The 19,709-nt window shown below is 58.5% G+C and overlaps 1 protein-coding gene across 4 annotated transcripts; it reads right to left on the minus strand.

The window, feature by feature from the left end:
• Nucleotides 1–895: 895 nt before the first annotated feature.
• Nucleotides 896–11,656, minus strand: PAOX (polyamine oxidase). 4 transcript variants are annotated; one of them, XM_077877069.1, is made up of 8 exons: nt 11,423–11,649; nt 10,594–11,080; nt 9,302–9,501; nt 6,866–7,118; nt 5,382–5,494; nt 4,841–4,998; nt 3,997–4,068; nt 2,444–2,732 (listed from the first exon to the last, which is right to left on the minus strand). In XM_077877069.1, the coding sequence occupies exons 1-8, from the start codon at nt 11,613–11,615 to the stop codon at nt 2,589–2,591; spliced, it is 1,620 nt and encodes a 539-aa protein (XP_077733195.1). In that variant the 5' UTR covers nt 11,616–11,649; the 3' UTR covers nt 2,444–2,588. The 4 variants fall into 4 exon arrangements, with proteins under 4 accessions (XP_077733197.1, XP_077733195.1, XP_077733196.1 ...); XM_077877070.1 differs by lacking the exon at nt 3,997–4,068 and having other exon boundaries at nt 11,423–11,643; XM_077877072.1 differs by lacking the exon at nt 5,382–5,494 and having other exon boundaries at nt 2,591–2,732; nt 11,423–11,656.
• Nucleotides 11,657–19,709: the final 8,053 nt, after the last annotated feature.

Raw genomic sequence — 19,709 nt, forward strand, 5'->3', positions numbered from 1 at the left:
ACTGGGGACCCGGGATCAAGTCCCATGTCGGGCTCCCTGCATAGAGCCTGCTTCTCCCTCTGCCTGGGTCTCTGCCTCTTTCTCTGTGTGTCTCTCATGAATAAATAAAATCTTTACAAAATTAATTAATCAATTAATTAAAATAAAATAAAATAAATCTTCTAATTCGGGATGCCCAGGTGGCTCAGTGGTTGAGCATCTGCCTTAGGCCCTGGGCATGACCCCGGGGTCCCGGGATCTAGTCCCGCATCCAGCTCCCTGCAGGAACCCTGCTTCTCCCTCTGCCTTTCTCACTGGGTCTCTCATGAATAAATAAATAAAATCGGGCAGCCCGGGTGGCTCCGCGGTTTAGCGCCCCCTTCAGCCAGGGAGACCCAGGATCCAGACCCAGGATGGAGACCCAGGGTCGAGTCCCACAACGAGTCCCACATCGGGCTCCCTGCATGGAGCCTGCTTCTGCCTCTCTCTCTCTCCTGTGTATTCTCATGAAGGAATAAAATCTTTAATAAATAAATAAAATCTTCCAGTTTGTCCCTAGGTGTATTCTAAGTGTAGCATGCCTCAGTCGTCCCCTGCCACTGTTTGACCCCTTTTTACAAACTTGGTTATAATTTTCAAGTATTTTACATGTAGCCTACATTATCTAATATCCCCCCCTTTTTCAAGTGCTCTAGGTCTTTTTTTTTTTTAAGATTTTATTTATTCATTGAGACACGGGGGGGGGGGGGCAGAGGCACAGGCAGAGGGAGAAGCAGGCTCCATGCAGGGAGCCACTCGTCGGACTCCATCCAGGGTCCCCAGGATCAAAACCCGGGCTGCAGGTGGCGCTAAACTGCTGCGCCACCGCGGCTGGCCCTCAAGTGCTCTAGGTCTCTTTTTTTTTTTTTTTTTAACGTTTCTCGGATTTTCTTTATTCACCTGTAAAAAACTTCACCCACACCACAAACACCACCACCATCAGCACCACACACGTGCGCAGCGTGCACACACACACACACACACTGGCAGATCTAAAACCCCTGTTCCTCCAGGCTCTGGGGGCCAAGTGCTCTAGGTCTTAAACGAAGTCTTTGCCGATGCTGACAGCAGTCCTGCTCCCTAGACTGCTCCGTCCTGAGCCCCCTGCACAGACATAAACAAGGTCAGGTTTCAGCTTGAACACAGGGCAGGATCACGTTCTGGAATTTGGGAAACGAGCTCCTCGAATTCCAACCACTCCTGGTTCTCAACACAGAAACAACTCTGCTGTGATGGTCTGACACCTGCCAGTTGTCAGCACTGAACATCGCAGGGACCAGGAGGTGAGCGCTCCAGGGGGAGGACAACGCAGCCCCACCACCACCACTGAGAGGCAGCGGCCACCCTGCTCATCTTTGTCACCCAGATTCGGCTCTAGGCTCGATGCCAGCAGGACAGATGACTGTCCCTGAGGGAAGCGGCAATCTCTCACAGCCCTGGGACCACAAACACAGGTGTCCACGCAACACCACTCGAGTGACACAAAGCAGTGGACATACGTCCAGAACACTGGGGCAGGGGCCATCTGCCCCCTTGGAGGGGAGGAAGAGAAGGGCCCACAGGGAGCGTGCTGGGGCCCAGGGCATGTCCAGCACCATCTGGGACTGCAGAAGAGCCCATACGGGCCTGGCCCCAAGACCCCTCTTCCCCACACGTGTACACTCACCCTGGAGCCAGCGCCCCCGCCAGTCCCCTGGAGCAGGTCACAGGCTGGAACCCGAGGTGTGAGGAGGGGCAGGAGACACTGACAGCCCCACCCCCTGCAGCACAGGGTCCCAGCCTCTGTTGCTCCTGGACCTTCCTTCAGAGACTGGGCAGTTATTGACCTTGACCTACATTGACCTCTAGGCATTTTGTCCTTTCTTCAACTGGGAAACAGTGGCACTTTGGTCCATTCGCTGGGACACTTTGAGGATGCAGCAAGGGAAGATGGGGTCAGCTGAGCAGGGCACCCAACACACTGGTCAGCACCCATGGCATCCAACACACCCAACACTGCCCGTTCACCCTCACACAGAGCTATCCCACCCCCTCTGCACTCTGGAGGCCTCATTTTTTATTCGCATCCTCTAGAAAACCTCTTGCCCCAGGTCAGGACAGAGTGCCCCTGTGTACTCATGTCTCCACACTCTCTGGCCCTCACCCAGCCCACACAGTCAGCCAGGCCTGAGCACCACCAGTGAGAGCTCAGGAGCACCTGAAGATGCCCATGATGAGGGGCAACCACAGCACCCACAGCACCCACAGCCCAGGGGAGGGGACACCAGCCCTGCGGTGACTCAGGCCTGAAGTTTAAGGACGAGGAGACACGGACGCTTTAACACACTTTATATGCATGCCCTCAGCAGCAGCAGTGGCATCCTGGGTCTCATTTCTCCAAGAAGACCTTGCACTCGGCTCAAGCTCGGCCCTGGCCAGACTCAGTGATAGACGTGAGAAACGAGAGCTGCCCCCAGTCACCACAAAAGGCAGGCTGTCATTGACATCCCCGAATCTCAAGCCCGGCCAGATGCTGTCAGAGGAAAGGATGGTGTCAGCCTCCCCCTGGCACAGGAGGGGCAGAGCAGGGCTCAGAGCTGGGGCCCGGGCAGCTGGGCCTGGGGATCCTGCAGAGCGATGAGCCGGTCGGCCTCCCTCCAGCCAGACAGCAGAGCCCCGTGTGTGGTGGAGTAAAACGTCCGATGCGTGGCTTCCCCTGCAAACAGTATCTGGAGCTGCAAGGAGAAGCCGGGGTTAGCACAGGGTGCCAGGAATCAGGCCGCAGCCGCAAGCCTCTCACTGGCTACAGAGTTGACGGCAAGTGTGTGGCTTCATTGCTCACTAGTCCCACGGAGCCCTGAGATGGTCAGGAATCAGAAGCGGACACACGGACAGCAGGCACTCCTGCAATCAAATGTGACTGCAAAACGGGGTGCAACGTTGAGAACTTCACCCAAAACACAGAGGGAAAAAAAACAAAGGCACAGGAATTAGGAGGAAAGGAAGTAAGAAAATTTGAGGACCAGTCCACCACCCAAACAACAAAAATCCCAGAAAAGCGGGAGGAAGAGGAGGGCGGGAGGAGGAAGAGAAGAGAATTGCAGAGGCGCTCCCAGCTGGCCGCACACTCGCTCCCAGGACGGAAGCGCAGGGTGCGAGGAGGCGAGGGGCTCGGTGCCGTGAGCCCGGAGCCCCAGGAGCACTCGGGGACGGTGGGTCCCTAACGTCTTCCATGCAGAGGGAAGTGCCTCTCAAGCTGGGATTTACACCCCGTGTGCGGCTCTCGGGCTACAAGCTCTTGGGGAGACGCCTCCCATAGAAAGGCAGGGTCTGTGTCCTGCCCTCTTGAATCTGGGCAGCCGTGACCACTCGGCCAGGGGCGCATGGCCCCGGGAAGTGAGCTGCGTCCTGCTCCACTGGAACATCTGTGCCGGGCTGTGGGCTGCCACGTGGGCAGCACAGGGGCCCTGAGTAAGCCTGAGCCCTGCAGAGGCCACAGGCCACACTGAAGTCAGGGTCCCAGCCCAGGGCCACTGTGCAGGAGAAGCAGCCCCAGAAGACCCCCAGCCCAGCCCTGAGTGACCCCGGCTGAGACCCCAGACAACACGGGTGAAGACACAGGGTCCCCCGAGCTGCCTACGGGATCTGTCGGCGTTATAAATTGGTGGCTTCCACCACGGGCCTTTAGGGGCTTGTTACATAGACAGGTCCAGACGCCTGGAGTAGAAGGGGAGACAGAGGACGAGTTCGCACATGCACACTTTCTCTAATAATTCCCCCTGCCGAGTACCCCCTCCTCAGGGAGCTTCTGGAATAAGTGCTCCGATGAAGTAAGTGCACAGGGAAGGGGGGTACAGGGCGCTGGACAGGCTAGGCTGAAGCTGACACTGAAGAATCCAGGCAAACGAGGCTGAAACCAAGCCCCGTGCACTCTCTCACTCGTGCACTCACACTCATGCTCACTTGCACAGGCTCCACCTCCACAGCCCACTCACGGACCCGTAAGTTCTCACGTAGATGCACACAGGAGGAGGAAGCACAGCGTCCTCGCAGGACAGGAGTCCACAGGGCCTGGGGCAGGGCACACGGGGGCGCAGCGCTAAGTGCTGGGGGGGCGGGGGGGGCTGCAAGCGACTAACGCCTTCTCTGCCGCAGGCAGTCACCCTGTGATGCCGAAAACCGACAATCCAAGGAGCAACGTTATCGAACGAGCACACCGTAAAGAAACGGTGATGACTTCGCGGTAGTCGCACATGTCAGAGGGCGTCCCTTATCTGCGGGACCCTTATCAGGTGGGCTGCAGGCCACGGCCAGCACCGCGGCCCTGGAGCCGCAGGCGGGGACCCACAGGGCCAGCCTGCTGGTGCACACGTGCAAGCTTCCCACAGCCGAGTGTTTTGTGAAAAGTGGCAGCAGGAGCATGTTGGAGATGCCGGAGATATGGGAACAGTCTGGGCGGGGGATGCTGGGCACCCCAGCCTGCTGGGTTTGGTTACTTTGTTACCAGCTCTTTGGTTACTTTGTTACCAGCATCCTCCCATGCTTAGGCTACATGCATGTAAAACTCTGATAAAATAGTATGTTTCAAGATTCCTAATTTCGGAGGTGGGGGGGCTCAGCAGTTTAGCAACGCCTTCGGCTCAGGTCGTGATCCTGGGTCCTGGGATCGAGTCCTGCCCTGGGCTCCCTGCAGGGAGCCTGCTTCCCCTCTGCCCGTGTCTCTGCCTCTCTCTGTGTCTCTCATGAATAAATAAATAAAATATTTTAAAAAAAAAAGATTCCTAATTTCGAACAGCACAGGGACCCAGCCCCAGGGGTCCCGGCCCCCCCTCGCCCGCCTCACCTGAGCCTCCGCGCCATCCTCGGGCAGGGGCCGTGCCAGCCGGTCGATGTCCTCCCCGGTGCTGCCCACGGCCACGTAGCTGTAGGAGCCCCTGGTGTACGGGGCGCTGTGCCAGCGGGAGCGCAGCACGCTCCTGGGCGCGGGGAGCCTGGCGTTTCCTGTGCCCAGAGACGCGTGTCAGCGCCACACTGCCGCCCGCCTGGCCCCAGGGCCGCTTCCCTTCAGGACTCAGCAGCTTAAAACGAAGGAAACCACCCGGGAAGAAGACCCAGCCCCGAGCGTATCACCAGAGGCTCTGCGTGTCTGACGGCTGCGCCTAGCTCAGGACTCCCAGCAACAGAAAAAAGAAGTGGAAAGCGTTCACAAAGCTGTTTCAGTCCCTTGAGAGGAGACCTCCGAGGGACCCGCTAAGCTCAGGAAGGCCTGTCCCTGGAGGGCCAGAGCACCAAGCTCAGTTCCAGGCAGCTCTCGAAGCTGGGTGCCCGTCCAGAGATCAGCCCACGAGGGCCCTGGCGGCGGCCCGGCCACCCGTGCTCAGTACCTGTCACCCTGCGGAGGACTTGGGTCAGAGACAGAAGCACCTCCTCGTCGGTCAGAGTCTCCATGAACTCAGACTCCAGCCCGGCAATGAACCCGCAGAGGACGTGGACAGACCTGTGTGGGGAGACAGCCCTGAGACGGCCTGCGGCCGGGCCCTGGACGGGGCACCCACAGTGCCCGGGGCAGCTCTGCAAGTGCGGCCGCAGATCCCCGGGGTTCCAGCACCGAGCTGTTTGCTGCTTCTACTCCGTCCACACACACACACGCTGACGTGCAAGGGCCACGGCCCGTGAACGGGCCCGCCCTTTGCAGACGCGGGGCCGCCATGCAACCCGGACTAGCAGGCCCGGAGCTCTTCCCACCGCACACACGGTGGAAACAACGCCAGATGCACCTGAGAACGTCCTCCACGAAGCAGTGGAAGTGATGAACCGTATCAAACCTCGGCTCTCGAGCGCACGTCTCTAATGACCAAACAAGATGTGGGCGGGCGGCCCTTGGGCAGCACCTGACTCGGGGCAGCCGTCGGGACGGCCTTGCGCCGAGGGCTGAGCCGCCTGCTGAGTCGCTGCTCCGTCTTTACCGGAAAGAACGTGGTTAGTATTCAAGCTCGGGTGTCTGGCCGACGTTTTCTTGACACCGAGCAGCGTGTCTGTCACGAGGAAAACAACTGCAAGTGTTTCCTGCCAACGATGAAACTGAAGCGCTCACACGAACATCACATTTTAGAAAACGTCTATCTGCCGCCAGCCGCTCGAAAGGTTCCAACACCAAGAGACGTTTCTGAGATTCACGGTGACGTCAATAAATCCCATTGCTTGATATCGTACAGTGAAATGTTGCAACATTCGGAAGACGGGGTGCTCGGCTGAGATCCCTGCGCGGTGCAGGGCAGACAGTGGGTCCTAGCGTCCCGCGCACGCCTGGCCGAGGGTTCAGACCCTGCACGGCGCCCAGGGAGCTCCCCCCCCCCGCCTGAGCTGTGGTGCCCATACCCACAGTCGTCTGGGGCTCTTGACGCGGCTCCCCTTCCCAACTACGTGTCTGAGCGGAGACTGTCGTCGACTTCACGTGGAACGAAGCTCAGCACCACCGCGTGCCAGCAGCGGGACAACAGAGCCTCTGCTATTGAGCCAGGCCGTAAAGACAGCAGGAGAAAAGCGCAGCATCGCCACTCTCCTCACTAAAGTTTGTTTTAGAGATACAGTTATTTGGGGGCGGCTGGGGGGCTCCCTCCGTGCCGCAGGCACACTCCAGGCCGAGGCCCCGACCGGCTGCCCGCGGGAGGCTCCTGGTGCCCCACAGCGGCTGCAGCCCCGGGCCCCCTCGGCGCTCCGGGGCCCTCCACATCCCACCCGGAAATCCTCCACAAACGCCTCCCAGGGATCAACACTGCTGGACCCTCAGCCGAGCCCCCACCCACGAGCCAGCCCCCCGGGGCCCACAGCTGAAGCCTCCGCAGACAACCCCAAGGAGCGTACATACTCAAAGGAAGGCAGGACCCAAAAGCCAATGAGCTTCTTGAACCAGACGTCCTGCAGCTGAGAGGCGACGTCCTCCAGGGGCGACATGTCCTCCCACACCACCTGGATGTGCTGGCAGCCTGGCTCCCAGAAGGGCTCCTCGAACTCCAGGAAGATTTTATTGTTCGTCCCAAAGCCCAGTTTCCTGATTGCGTCGGCCTTCTCCGTGGGCAGTGGTGGCTCAAAGAAGGTGTCCACGTGTTCCTTAAGAAAACCTGGAATTCACAGGTGCACTCACCTTACACCCCACAAATCTCTCAAGCTGGAATCGCCAGCCACAGGAACCCGCCCGGAGGCCCATCAGAGGGGTCAGGCAGGGAGGCTGCCCGAGACCACGTCTGCAGAGACCCACGCCAGCCCCAGCTCGACTGGGCTCCCAGGAATCGGGCTGGCCCCGGCCCTCGGGACTCAGCCTCAGGAGCAACACACCGTGGAGGGACACGGAAGGCCCCATGGCCACCGGGTCAGCCAGGGACAGTCGGCATGCCCCCCCCCCCCACCCCGCTGCCATGACCCTGTAGGACAATTTCTCACTTCTAAACCCATCTGCCGGGATCCCTGGGTGGCGCAGTGGTTTAGCGCCTGCCTTTGGCCCAGGGCGCGATCCTGGAGACCCGGGATCGAATCCCACGTCAGGCTCCTGGTGCATGGAGCCTGCTTCTCCCTCTGCCTGTGTCTCTGCCTCTCTCTCTCTCTCTCTGTGACTATCATAAAATAAATAAAAATTAAAAAAAATAAAAATAAAAAATAAACCCATCTGCCTCTCAATGTCTGCAAACCGTGCTGCTCTGGATTAGTTGGGAGCAGCATCACAACCTACGGGCTTTTTCCAGAAGTTACGTGAAAAATTATCTGCATGGCAGAAACAGTTCTGGGCCAGAGTGAAGCCAGGAGATGGAATATTTATGGCACAAGCCACTGGCTTTAGGACACAGATAGTGTGCAAGTCAGTGAGTAAAGGACAAACAGCCCAACAGGGAACAGACCCGCAGAGGCCGCAGAGACCCACGGAGGGGTCTCCGTGCCCTCCACAGGCCCATCGGAGACCCTCAACCGGGCAGCTCCCGCTACTGCAATTTGTGCCTCAGATATATTCACGCGAGTGCATTTAAATGCACATGGAGGGCAGCCCGGGTGGCCCAGCGGCTTAGCGCCGCCTGCAGCCCAGGGCGTGATCCTGGAGACCCGGGATCGAGTCCCACGTTGGGCTCCCTGCATGGAGCCTGCTTCTCCCTCTGCCTGAGTTTCTGCCTCTGTGTGTCTGTGTGTGTGTCTCATGAATAAATAAAATCTTAAAAAAAAAAAAATACACATGGAAATGCTACATAAAACAGGAAAGAGTGAAAACCTCAATTTCCATCAACTTTAAGTAATATTAAGCAATGACTCCTACATGGAAGAAAACGCTGCCTATAAGGAATAAATGTGACAGGTGTCCTGGCTCCTTGTGAACAAAACCAACAGGCGGCAATGCACCTGCAGATCACAGCAGGGCCTCAGCAAGCACGCACTCCAGCTGCAAATGACACCGATATGGGTGCCAAAAAAAAAAAAAAAAGACCGACAGATTTCTATGTGCTTGTCTGGAAGGACTGACAAAAGTCTTATTCACTAAAAAAAAGAGGGAGTGGAGAAAAAAAAAAAAAAGAGGGAGTGGCAAACAGAACAGCAGAGGACTGTGTTAACACGTCCGGTAGGATTCCGCGTGTGGGAGAAAGGACGTGGGTGCTGAGCAAGCTCGCCCCCAGCCAGCGCGTCCTGAAGGGACCCCAGAACGCAGGCTGCAGCCACCAGGGGTGGGCAGACCCTCGCTCTGCACCTCACATCGGCTCTGGCCCCTGCTGGCTTTGTGACCTTGCACGATTAAGTGACTTATTTCTGTTTGCATCTGTCAAACAGGGTGGGACATACACGTCCCCAGCTGCCTGAGGGTAAATGAGCTGGCACAGCACGGCCTGGCTCTCAACCCCGTCCACCTTTTGTCAAATTGTCAAAAAGCCTCTCTCTCCGGCGTCAGATCTCGGATTAAACAGAAGCACACGCGTGCCCCTTCCTCAGCTACGGCAGGGCTGAACCTGAGATCCGGCTCTCACAGCCTGCTCCGACTCCCAGAAAGCACGGCTTGGTGAGCGCCTGCAGGCAGTCCCAGCCTTTCCAGAAATGACCTCGGGAGGAGCAAGACACGCACGTTCTCTTAATGGGAAACTCAACTCCCAAGTAGCAACCGCTACAAACCGCAGCAGAGCAATCCGTGTGACACTAGATGAAAACAGGAGCCAGGCCCCGAACCAACACTGCGGAGCCTGCCGGGCCGGGGCAGAGCCGGAGGCCGGGGCCGCCGGGGGACGGTGGCCTCGGGGAAACCCGTGGGGAAACCCGCCGGGAGGACGCGCTTTACCTAAGGGCACGGTGACGATGACATGATGCGCAGGGAAGCAGCCTCCATCCTCACACTCCACCAACACGGGAAACGTCTCCCCAGGAGACGCGGCCTCCTGGAAGGACCCGTTCCAGTGAATGGTCTTCACAGGCTTGTTAAAAATGATCATATCCTCTGGCAAGGAGGCCATTATGTGGTTTGTGAGGCCCTGATAACCCCTAGAAGAGACCGGGGGCGGGGGGGGCGGTGTTGTCGGAGGAACGCACGGGCCCCCCACGGGTCTCCAGGCCGCCTCGAACACCGGTACCACTGCCCCAGCTAAAGAGGCTCACGGGAGCACGAGCCAACGGAGCTGTGAGAGAAGGAGCCCCCCTCTCCCCCGCCTGGAATCCTACTTCTGATCACAAATGATCAAGGAGCCTTGGGGTGATGCTGGGAAGCCCAGCAGGACCGCCCTGCCTGGGTGCATGGGTGGCGGGTCCCAGGATACAGAAGGGGCCCGAGTGCATGGATGGGGGGTCCCAGGGTACAGGAGGGGCCCGAGTGCATGGATGGGGGGCCCAGGGTACAGGAGGGGCCCGGGTGCATGGGGGGTCCCAGGATACAGGAGGGGCCCGGGTGCATGGGGGTCCCTGGGTACAGGAGGGGCCCGGGTGCATGGGGGGCCCAGGGTACAGGAGGGGCCCGGGTGCATGGGGGCCCAGGGTACAGGAGGGGCCCGGGTGCATGGGGGGCCCAGGGTACAGGAGGGGCCCGGGTGCATGGGGGGCCCAGGGTACAGGAGGGGCCCGGGTGCATGGGGGGCCCAGGGTACAGGAGGGGCCCGGGTGCATGGGGGGCCCAGGGTACAGGAGGGGCCCGGGTGCATGGGGGTCCCAGGGTACAGGAGGGGCCCGGGTGCATGGGGGGCCCAGGGTACAGGAGGGTCCTGGGTGCATGGGGGTCCCAGGGTACAGGAGGGGCCTGGGTGCTTGGGGGGCCCAGGCTACAGGAGGGGCCCGGGTGCATGGGAGGCCCAGGGTACAGGAGGGGCCCAGGTGCATGGGGGGGTCCCAGGGTACAGGAGGGGCCCGGGTGCATGGGGGGCCCAGGGTACAGGAGGGGCCTGGGTGCATGGGGGTCCCAGGGTACAGGAGGGACCTGGGTGCTTGGGGGGCCCAGGCTACAGGAGGGGCCCGGGTGCATGGGAGGCCCAGGGTACAGGAGGGGCCCAGGTGCATGGGGGGGTCCCAGGGTACAGGAGGGGCCCGGGTGCATGGGGGGCCCAGGGTACAGGAGGGGCCTGGGTGCATGGGGGGGTGAGCACCTACCCAGGAAAGGTGCAGTCCAGCCCGGGCAGCACGGTGTACTCCCCGAAGGGCGCCAGGGCCACGAGGTCCATGCTGTGGGTTCCACTCACGCAGCACTCCACGTTGAGGAAGTTGTGCATCAGGGCGAGCCGCAGCCTCCTGGCATCCTCGCGGTCCGTCCAGCCGGCCGCCAGCGCCCTGAGCGCGCCCCTCACGTACTCCCCCACGCTGGGCGCGGGCGCGGCGGCCCCACGCACGAACTCGCGGGCCTGGTCTATGAGGCTGTGGAACAGACTCGCCGTCTCCACCACCAGCTCGCGGCTCACGCTGACCCCGGAGCTGGCGTAGGTCACCGAGGGCAGGCCCACGTGCCCGCCCGTCTCCATCCGCTGGTTCTCCTCCGACAAGTCCTTCTCCCGCAGCAGCCGGTGCTCGGCCGCCAGCTCAAAGACGGGGTTGCCGCGGGAGGGCCCGTGGATCCAGTGCGCGCCCAGCTCCAGCACGCCACCTGCGGGGCAGCAGACGGCCGGGCCTGCGCCGAGCGCTCCTCCCGGGCCGCCCGGGCCGCCTTCCCCAGCCCCAGGCCTCGTTCAAGGGGCCCCTTAGGCCTTGAGGGCCCGCCCCCGCCCTCGGAGGGCCCCCGCGGAGCGGGCAGGGGCAGCAGGGGTGCCCGAGGGGGCGGCCGCGGGGCCCGGCTCGGCGGGGATTGGGGACCGCGACCTTGACCCGAGGCGCGGGGTGGGGCGCACGGGCCCTCGGGGGGCTCGGGGTCGCTGAGCCCGGGCGCAGGCGGGCAGCGCCCGTGGGGCTCCGGGGCTGGGCTCGGGGAGGGGCTGCGGGAGGCGGTTACCGAAGCCGCGCTCCGAGCGGATGCGGCCGCCGGCGCGGTCCGTGGCCTCCAGGACCCGCAGCTGCGAGAAGGCCGGGTGCGCGCGGAGCCTCTGCGCGGCGCCCAGCCCCGCGATGCCGCCGCCCACCACCAGCACCCGCCGCCCGCGGCCCGGCCGCTCCGCCTGGCCTCCGCTCCACTCCATCGCGCCCATCCACTCCGTGCGTCCTGCCGCCGCGAGGTGCGGAGAGCCCCGAGGGGACCGGGGCGGGGCGGGAGGCGGGGCGATGGGGAGGGGCGGGGAGCGACGGGGCACGGGGCCGCCGGCAGCCGGAGCGGGGCGCGGGGAGGGACTGGAGGTGGGAGGCAGTGGGGGCGGGCTGGGGGCGGGGCGATGGGGAGGGGAAGGAAGGGGAGGGGAGGGGTGGGCACAGGGCCTCCAGCAGCCGGAGGCGGGCGCGGGGAGGGACTGGAAGTAGGGTGATAGGGGAGGGGAGGGGAAAGGAGGGGGGGCGGGGAGGGGAAGGGAGGCGGGGGCGGGAGGGACGGGGTTGGAACGGGGCCGCCGGCAGCCGGATGGGCGCGCGGGGAGGGACTAGAGGGGGATGGGAGTGGGTCGCGGCTGGATAAGGGAGGGGCGGGTGGGGGCACAGGAAGGCCAGGGGCAGGGGAGGGGAGGGGCGGGGGGGCACGGAGCGGCCAGCAACCGGATGGGGGCGCGGGGCCAGGAGGCACAGGAGGGGGATGGGAGGGGGCGGGGCTGCATAGGGGACGGGAGGGGTGGGTGGGGGCACGGGAAGCCCAGGGGCAGGGGAGGGGAGGGAGGGGGCGGGGTGATGGGGGGTGCTGGTGGGACCACCGGCCGCAGGAGTGGGGCTGGGGCGCGAGGCGGCAGGTGCAGGGCAGTAGGAGGACGGAGGAGCGCGGGGCGAGGCCAGGCCCGGGTGGCGGCCGTGCCACGTGACCTCTTGTCCTGGAGTTGCGGCCCCGTGAGTGGCGCAGGGGTGCGGGCTGCAGGACAGGGTGAAGGCCAGCGCGCTTGGCGGGGGTGTCCCGGCTGTCGGCCTGCGCGCAGGAAGGGGCCCGAGCCGCAGCCCCGCTGCTGGGCAGTCCGGGCAGCTGCCCCCGCGGACGGAGGCCACGAAGCAGGCGTGGAAAGGCGCCCAGAAGGTGGAGGGCGGGCCTCGCTCCTGCCCCAGGAGAGCAGCACCTTGGGGCCTCGTGGGGCCCCGGGCGGCCCAGGGTGGCACGGGGACAGCCTGGCCCGTCCAAAGTGGGGCTGAGGGACACCTCTCGGTGGGGACGCCCTTCTCCATGCACACACGTGTAATCCCCATAAAGTACAAAATTCAAGAGAAGAGGTGAGGGGAGAACTTTCTCACACACGCCCCGCCCCTGGTCCAGAAGCATTTAGCACATATCCTCCTGATTCGGGAAGGTCTGGTCTCTACTGTCTTGCAGGGATTACAGAGCTTCTGCCAAAGGCTTTCCTGGGACATCACCCAGGGCGTGTCATTCCTTGCCGGCCACGTCCAGATCTGGCCACTCTCGCCCAGCAGGAGGCTTCCGTGGACTTTCCGTGGCCGGGACAGGAGGTCTGCAGGCCTCAGGACCACCCCTAAGTCAGCCGCAGCCTGGGCAGGTGGTCCTTCCGTCTGCCCCCACCCCCACCCCGTTGCCCAGAGGACTCCCTCCTTCCCGGGGGGGCTGGGCCTCCTCCCCCAGCTCTTGTCTTTTCTTGGTTCCTCGCCTGTTTGGGTGAAGCCGGGCATACACACTGGGAGGTCATTTATTTAATGATAATGGAAACCGGAAAATGTCTTGGTTTCACCTTCACACTTGATTTGTAGTTTGCCTAAGCATAGAACTCCAGGTTAGGGAGGCCCGGGGCAGGGGCGGGGCGGGGGGCTCAGCAGTTGAGTGCCTGCCTTCCCCTGGAGACCTGGGATCGAGTTCTGCGTCAAGCTCCCGGCGTGGAGCCTGCTTCTCCCTCTGCCTGTGTCTCTGCCTCTCTCTGTGTCTCTCTCTCTGTCACTCATGAGTAAATAAGTCTTTAAAAAAACAATTAGGGATCCCTGGGTGGCGCAGCGGTTTGGCGCCTGCCTTTGGCCCAGGGCGCGATCCTGGAGACCCGGGATCGAATCCCACATCGGGCTCCTGGTGCATGGAGCCTGCTTCTCCCTCTGCCTGTGTCTCTGCCTCTCTCTCTCTCTGTGTGACTATCATAAAATAAATAAAAATTAAAAAAAAAAAAACAATTAAAAAGAACTCTAGGTTAGAGACCTTCGGACTGTGCAGGCCTGTCTCCGGCCCAGGAGTGCCCGTAAGAAATTCACAGGCATTTGAACGTATGATCCTTTACCACAGTGGAGGCTGCTCCTCCCTACAAATATTTAGGATCCTCTGTGGAAATTTCACAATGTGCTGCGTCCTTGTGCCTGGACGTTCTCTCATTATTTTGGGAACTCAAAGCTCCCTCAGTCTGGAAACTCCTGTGCTTCAGACCTGGGAACTTCCTTCATAGGTTATTTCACTAATCATTTCTTTCCACCAATGACTCGTCCCCCCCTTCGCTGTTGCCTCTGTCTAAAATTCTTGTTTTAAGATGTCAGAGGTTGGGCAGCCGGGAGGGGGGGCTCAGTGGTTTAGCGCCGCCTTCGGCCCGGGGCGTGATCCTGGAGACCGGGGATCGGGTCCCACATCGGGCTCCCTGCATGGAGCCTGTTTCTCCCTCTGCCTGTGCTTCTGTGCCTCTCTGTGTCTCCCTGTGTCTCATGAATAAATAGATAAAATCTTAAAAAGAAAAAAAAAAAAAAAAAAGATGGCCGAGGTTTGAGACTGAAGCTTGTGTGTTCAACTTGTCTCCTGTTTTCCATCCTGGCCTTTCGCTCTGCCTTCTGGAGGATTTCTCCCCAGGGAGCTTGTTCCGCTGCCACTGTGCTGAATTTCCAAGAGCTCTTCGTCCACCCACGTCTCTTTTCAGAGAAGAGAAACGTTCTGTTCCTGCTTCAAGGGAGCAGTGTCTGAGGATGTGCATGCGGAAGTGTTCTCCTGCTTGGGGGGTTTGCCCCAGATGGTCTCTTCCCTGTTTCTTCTGTTTCCATCTTCCAGGAACTTTTCGTGCCGGCAGGTACTGTTTGTTTGCTCATGAGGAGGAACAGGCCAGAGGGGTATTTGGAAATACCAGGTTTGTAAGCGGGACTCATCTAATGAGAGCTTGACACTGGGGAGTTTGGGGGCGGGGGGGGGGCTGTTAACTGGGCAACCTCCCCCCTGAGATCCCCTGAGTCCTCCTGCTGGGCTGCCCAGGCTCCCCATTAAGAGTCTTCCAGTGTCCTTCCTGCAGCATACAGGTCTACTTGCCAGTATTTTTGAAACCAAAGAGTGGATAGGATGAGGGGGTGGTCAGCATTCTGGGTACCAGAGACTCACCCCCAACTGTCTCTCCTTCTGGAATCCCTCTGTGCAAAAACAGGCATCCAGCCCGCTGCCAGGATGGCCCCAGGGCCACTGCCTGGATTCTAACAGCTTCTCTCTCTCTCTCTCTCTTTTTTTTTTTTTAAAGATTTATTTATTTATTCATGAGAGACACAGAGAGAGAGAGACAGAGACCCAGGCAGAGGGAGAAGCAGGCTCCAGGCAGGGAGCCCGATGTGGGACTCGATCCCAGGACCCCGGGGTCACGCCCTGAGCCAAAGGTAGACACTCAACCGCTGAGCCACCCAGGGGCCCCAATCTAACGGCTTCTTAAACATGAGAAGACCTATTCAGATAATTGGAGGTGCTGAGGACTCATCCCAGAATAAGAGACAAATCCCAGCCGCCACGGAATTCAGAAAGTGGACATAGGAATATATGTACAGGGATCCCTGGGTGGCGCAGCGGTTTAGCGCTGTCTTTGGCCCAGGGCGCGATCCTGGAGACCCGGGATCGAATCCTACATCGGGCTCCCGGTGCATGGAGCCTGCTCCTCCCTCTGCCTGTGTCTCTGCCTCTCTCTCTCTCTCTCTCTCTGTGTGACTATCATAAATAAATAAAAAATTTAAAAAAAAGGAATATATGTACATATGTGACTCAATGAAACGTAGGTACGAAGGACGCAGGCACTTTAAAAGAATGCTGCTGGAAGAGTCGCTGCCGTAGGCGGGAAGCAGAGCACCCAGACCACAGGGTGACCCCTCCTGTCACCCAGCAGTTTCCGTCACATAGGCAACCAAGCAGGTCAAGGCACCCACGAGCCACTGCAGGAGCAGCCTGCTGCCCTGGGGACCGCATCGGTGGAGAGCAGCTTTTGTGCGGCCGCTTGCTGGGTGGACAGCCCTGGGCCGCCCCTGCTCTCCTTCCTCTGTACCCCATCCCTGCTCCTGGACAGGGTCGCTGACAGCTGGTACACCACCCCCCACACCCCGGCGCGCGTCACAGCTGCACAGATGGCAGTACGCTGGGAAGATGCACCCTGGGTCAGAAGGCACACCCGACTGCCGCAAGGCTGCGGGGGGGAGGGGAGGGCGGGGAGGGCAGGGGGGTGACACAAAGCCCAGGAGGAAACCAGAGGTCCTGGGGACCAGAAGCAGGCTGCAGCACTGGGCCCAGGACCAGTTCACAGAGCTGACCACCTGGCCCGGGGTCTTGTCACTCAGCCTGACATCCCAGGCGATCTGATGAGTCCGATTTGTTTGGGGTGCAGTCACCCTGACCCTAGTGTCACCTGTTTGCTGTGAGGAACAGCTCTCTCTTTGGGGGAAACTCAACCCTCCCCCACTGTGGCACTTGAAGCAACACTGCTGGTTTGGGGGGCTTCCTCCTCCATCTGGATCCCCAGGGCTCAACTGAGCAGGGTCACTGGGCTGCAGTCAATGTCCCGGACGTCTGGTCTATCAGTGGGGACACTTCAGCCCACAGATTAAAGGTTCTCTGAGGTCCCAAACTTGGTAAAGTGGCCACTGGTCTCTGGGTCTCTCACAGGCAGACCCATGGTGAGGCCCCTGGTGACCCCTGATATCAAGCTGGTGGCAGAGCCTGAGCCACCCAAAGTGGCCATTTCTCTTCCTACTCAATACTGCTCACCAAATAGCCCAACAGGATCATAGCAAGCCGGCAACGTATTCGATGACCAGAGAATGGAGAAGAAGAGATCATGCTCCAGAGGCACCTTCTTTCGGGGTTATCTGGGGTTAGGGTAAAAAAAAGGCTGGTAAGCAAGCTGACTGGGAGGTTTTTTAGGGAAGTGGGGGAGGTTCTGCTGGAATCAGACTGCCACCTCTTTTTTCCCTTAACTGGGCACAGTTGGATCTGTCAGGGCACCAGTGGGTGTTTTTTGTTATTATAATTATATGGTAATGATCGCGAGGCCATCTAGAGGGTTAGCATGCTGTCTGGTATCCCATGAGTTGGGACAGCCTGGAAGATTTCCAGTTCTGCCTTTCTCCTCCTGGTCCATCATCTTCTCTCCACCAGCCAGCCTTTTCCTGGTGCAAAAGATAAAATGGAATGGAGTCACGTATGTCAAGGAGTTTTCAAATGGAGCCGGGAGGCCATTAAGGAGACGGGCCTGGCCTATTCACACCCTCACTGGACGAAACCATGAACTTTGAACTGGTCCAAACCAGGACTGCCTGAACTTAGTGAGAGTGACAGCCCTCGCGGTCACTTGTAGTGAGCAGACAATAGTTTCCTATCGGCAACACCAGTCAAAATTCTTAGTAAACACTGCATACATGCATTCCCTTTGGTCTTTAAAACAACAACAACAACAACAACAAAAACTTGACTTTTGTTGCAACCCAAATCTCTGCTCCCTAAATTGCAGTTCTGAGACCCCAGATAATGCTTTTGTTTTATTTCAACTCTACCTGTTTCATCGGTCGACACTGGTAGGATCAGGATCATAAGAGGTTGCAGAGATAGGACACCAGGGAGGCTTAGCAGTTGAGCGCCTGCCTTCGGCTTGGGTTGTGATCCTAGAGACCCAGGATCGAGTCCCACCTCAGGGCTCCCTGCAGGGAGCCTGCTTCTCCCTCTGCTTGGGTCTCTGCCTCTCTATCTCTCTCTTTGTGTCTCTCATGAATAAATAAAATCTTTAAAAAAAAAAAAAAAAAACAACAACCAGGGAGTCTGACACCTGGGGGAGGGAGCACCTTAGCACCCCAGGGTGTAGGAGAGGACATTTCATACTGCTTGTGTCCCTTCACTGTGACACCACTGCCTAAATCAAACCATAGCTGCAACCAACACTGGCCTGTAGCTGGGTCTATCATCGCTGTCCCACATTCTTGGAAACAAAACTGGCACGGCCACGACCAGCACTGGACTCCTCTGTGGTGTCTGAGGCCACCGGCAGCGGCTCCAACACAGGCAGGACATGCCTGGTTTTGATGATGCTCTCCGGTGATACCGGAGGGTCGCCCAAGGCCATCGAGGCTGCAACTACTCAGTGTTATTGCCCGTGTAGCTTAAGGAAACCAGGTTTTCTGGGTTTTGTAAACAGCTTTACTGATTACATCTCACATGCCGTACATTTCACCGACTTAAAGTGCACAGGTTCCTGGTTTACAGTATGTTGTGAAACCATCAGCACAACCCAGGCTAGAATATTTCATCACTCCGAAAAGTGACCTCTCGCTCTTTAGCAGTACCCCCACGCCCCCTCTGCCGCCCCTGGCAATTTTCTGTGTCTGTGGATTTGTCCATATTTACAGAAGTGGGCTCAACAGTAGAATGCGGCCTTCAGTGCGGCTTCTCGCGCTCAGCATAGTTTCATGGTTCACCCGTGTAGCATGAATCAGCACACCTCATTTCTTTTTATTGCCAAATAACATTGTGTATTTGAATCCATTATAGCGCATCCATCGTACAGACACCCCACATTTTGCTCATCCATTCACGCTGATAGACATCTGGGCTTTTCCCACTGTTTTGACTATGGTGAAGGATGATGCTATGAACACTCATGAACAAGTTTTCGTGTAGAGCCGTGTTTTCATTTCCCTTGGGTACATACCTAGGGATGGCATTGCTGGGTCACGTGGTCACGCTGTTTAACCTTTCGAAGAACTGCCAGATCATCTTCCAAAGTGACTGCATCATTTTACATTCCTACCAGCGATAAATAAGTCTTCCCATTTCTCCACATTCTCGCCAATACTTACTGCCTTTTTGGTTATAGCCACTCTACTATGTACCAAGCGGTATCTCATTGTGGTTTTGATTTGCATTTCCCTAGTGACTGATGATATTGAGCACCTTTGTGTGTGTGCGTTGGCCACTTGTGTATCTTTTTTTTTTTTAAGATTTTATTTATTCATGAGAGACACAGAGAGAGGTGGAGACACAGGCAGAGGGAGAAGCAGGCTCCATGCAGGGAGCCCAATGTGGGACTTGATCCCAGGACCCCAGGATCACGCTCCGGGCTGAAGGTGGCGCTAAACCACTGTGCCACCAAGGCTGCCCCATTTGTGTATCTTTTTTTTTTTAAGTTTTTTTTTTAAGATTTTATTTATTTACTCATTAGAGAAAGAGAGAGAGAGAGAGAGAGGCAGAGGCAGAAGCAGGCTCCATGCAGGGAGCCCGATCCCCGGTCTCCAGGGTCATGCCCTGGGCCAAAGGCAGATGCTTAACCCCTGAGCCACCCGGGCTGCCCCCCATTTGTGTAACTTTACTGGAGAAATTTCTGTTCAGTCCTTTGCCCATTTTTTTAAGTTGTTTTTTTTTTTTTAATCTCTATACCCAGCATGGGGCTCAAGCTCAGTACCCCGAGATCAAGAGCAGCATGTCCTTCCAAGTGAGCCAGCCAGGCTCCCTTCTTTTGCCCACTTCTTAATGGTTTGTCTTTTTTTTACAGGGTTATAAAGTGTCTTTATATATTCTAGATAGAACACCCTTACCAGATACGATTTGTAAAACTTTCCTTCCATTCTGTGGGTTGTCTTTTCACCTTCTTCATGCTATCCTTTGAAACACAAAAGTTCTTAATTTTGCCGAAGCCCAATTTACCTAAATACAGATATATAGATATGACAATTAAGAAAGGGAAACTTGGGATCCCTGGGTGGCGCAGCGGTTTGGCACCTGCCTTTGGCCCAGGGCGCGATCCTGGAGACCCGGGATCGAATCCCACGTCGGGCTCCCGGTGCATGGAGCCTGCTTCTCCCTCTGCCTGTGTCTCTGCCTCTCTCTCTCTCTGTGACTGTCATAAATAAATAAAAATTAAAAAAAAAAAAAAGGGAAGGGAAACCTGACCAAAATGGAGTTGGGAGGTCAAAAGGGGAGCGCCAGCACTCCCTGCTGATTACAGATCTGTGAATGACAG

This window comes from Canis aureus, chromosome 29, assembly GCF_053574225.1.
Source record: "Canis aureus isolate CA01 chromosome 29, VMU_Caureus_v.1.0, whole genome shotgun sequence".
NCBI classification, from domain to species: Eukaryota; Metazoa; Chordata; class Mammalia; order Carnivora; family Canidae; genus Canis; species Canis aureus.

What these genes read in the sequence shown, in the direction of transcription:
- PAOX (XM_077877069.1), bottom strand. Translation starts at nt 11,615, where the DNA reads ATGGGCGCGATGGAGTGGAGCGGAGGCCAGGCGGAGCGGCCGGGCCGC. An exon ending in CTGGACTGCACCTTTCCTGG is followed by an intron (nt 9,502 to 10,593) that starts GTAGGTGCTCAC and finishes GGTCTCTTCTAG; the next exon opens with GGGTTATCAGGGCCTCACAA. An exon ending in AGGATGGCGCGGAGGCTCAG is followed by an intron (nt 4,069 to 4,840) that starts GTGAGGCGGGCG and finishes GCCCTGCCCCAG; the next exon opens with GCCCTGTGGACTCCTGTCCT.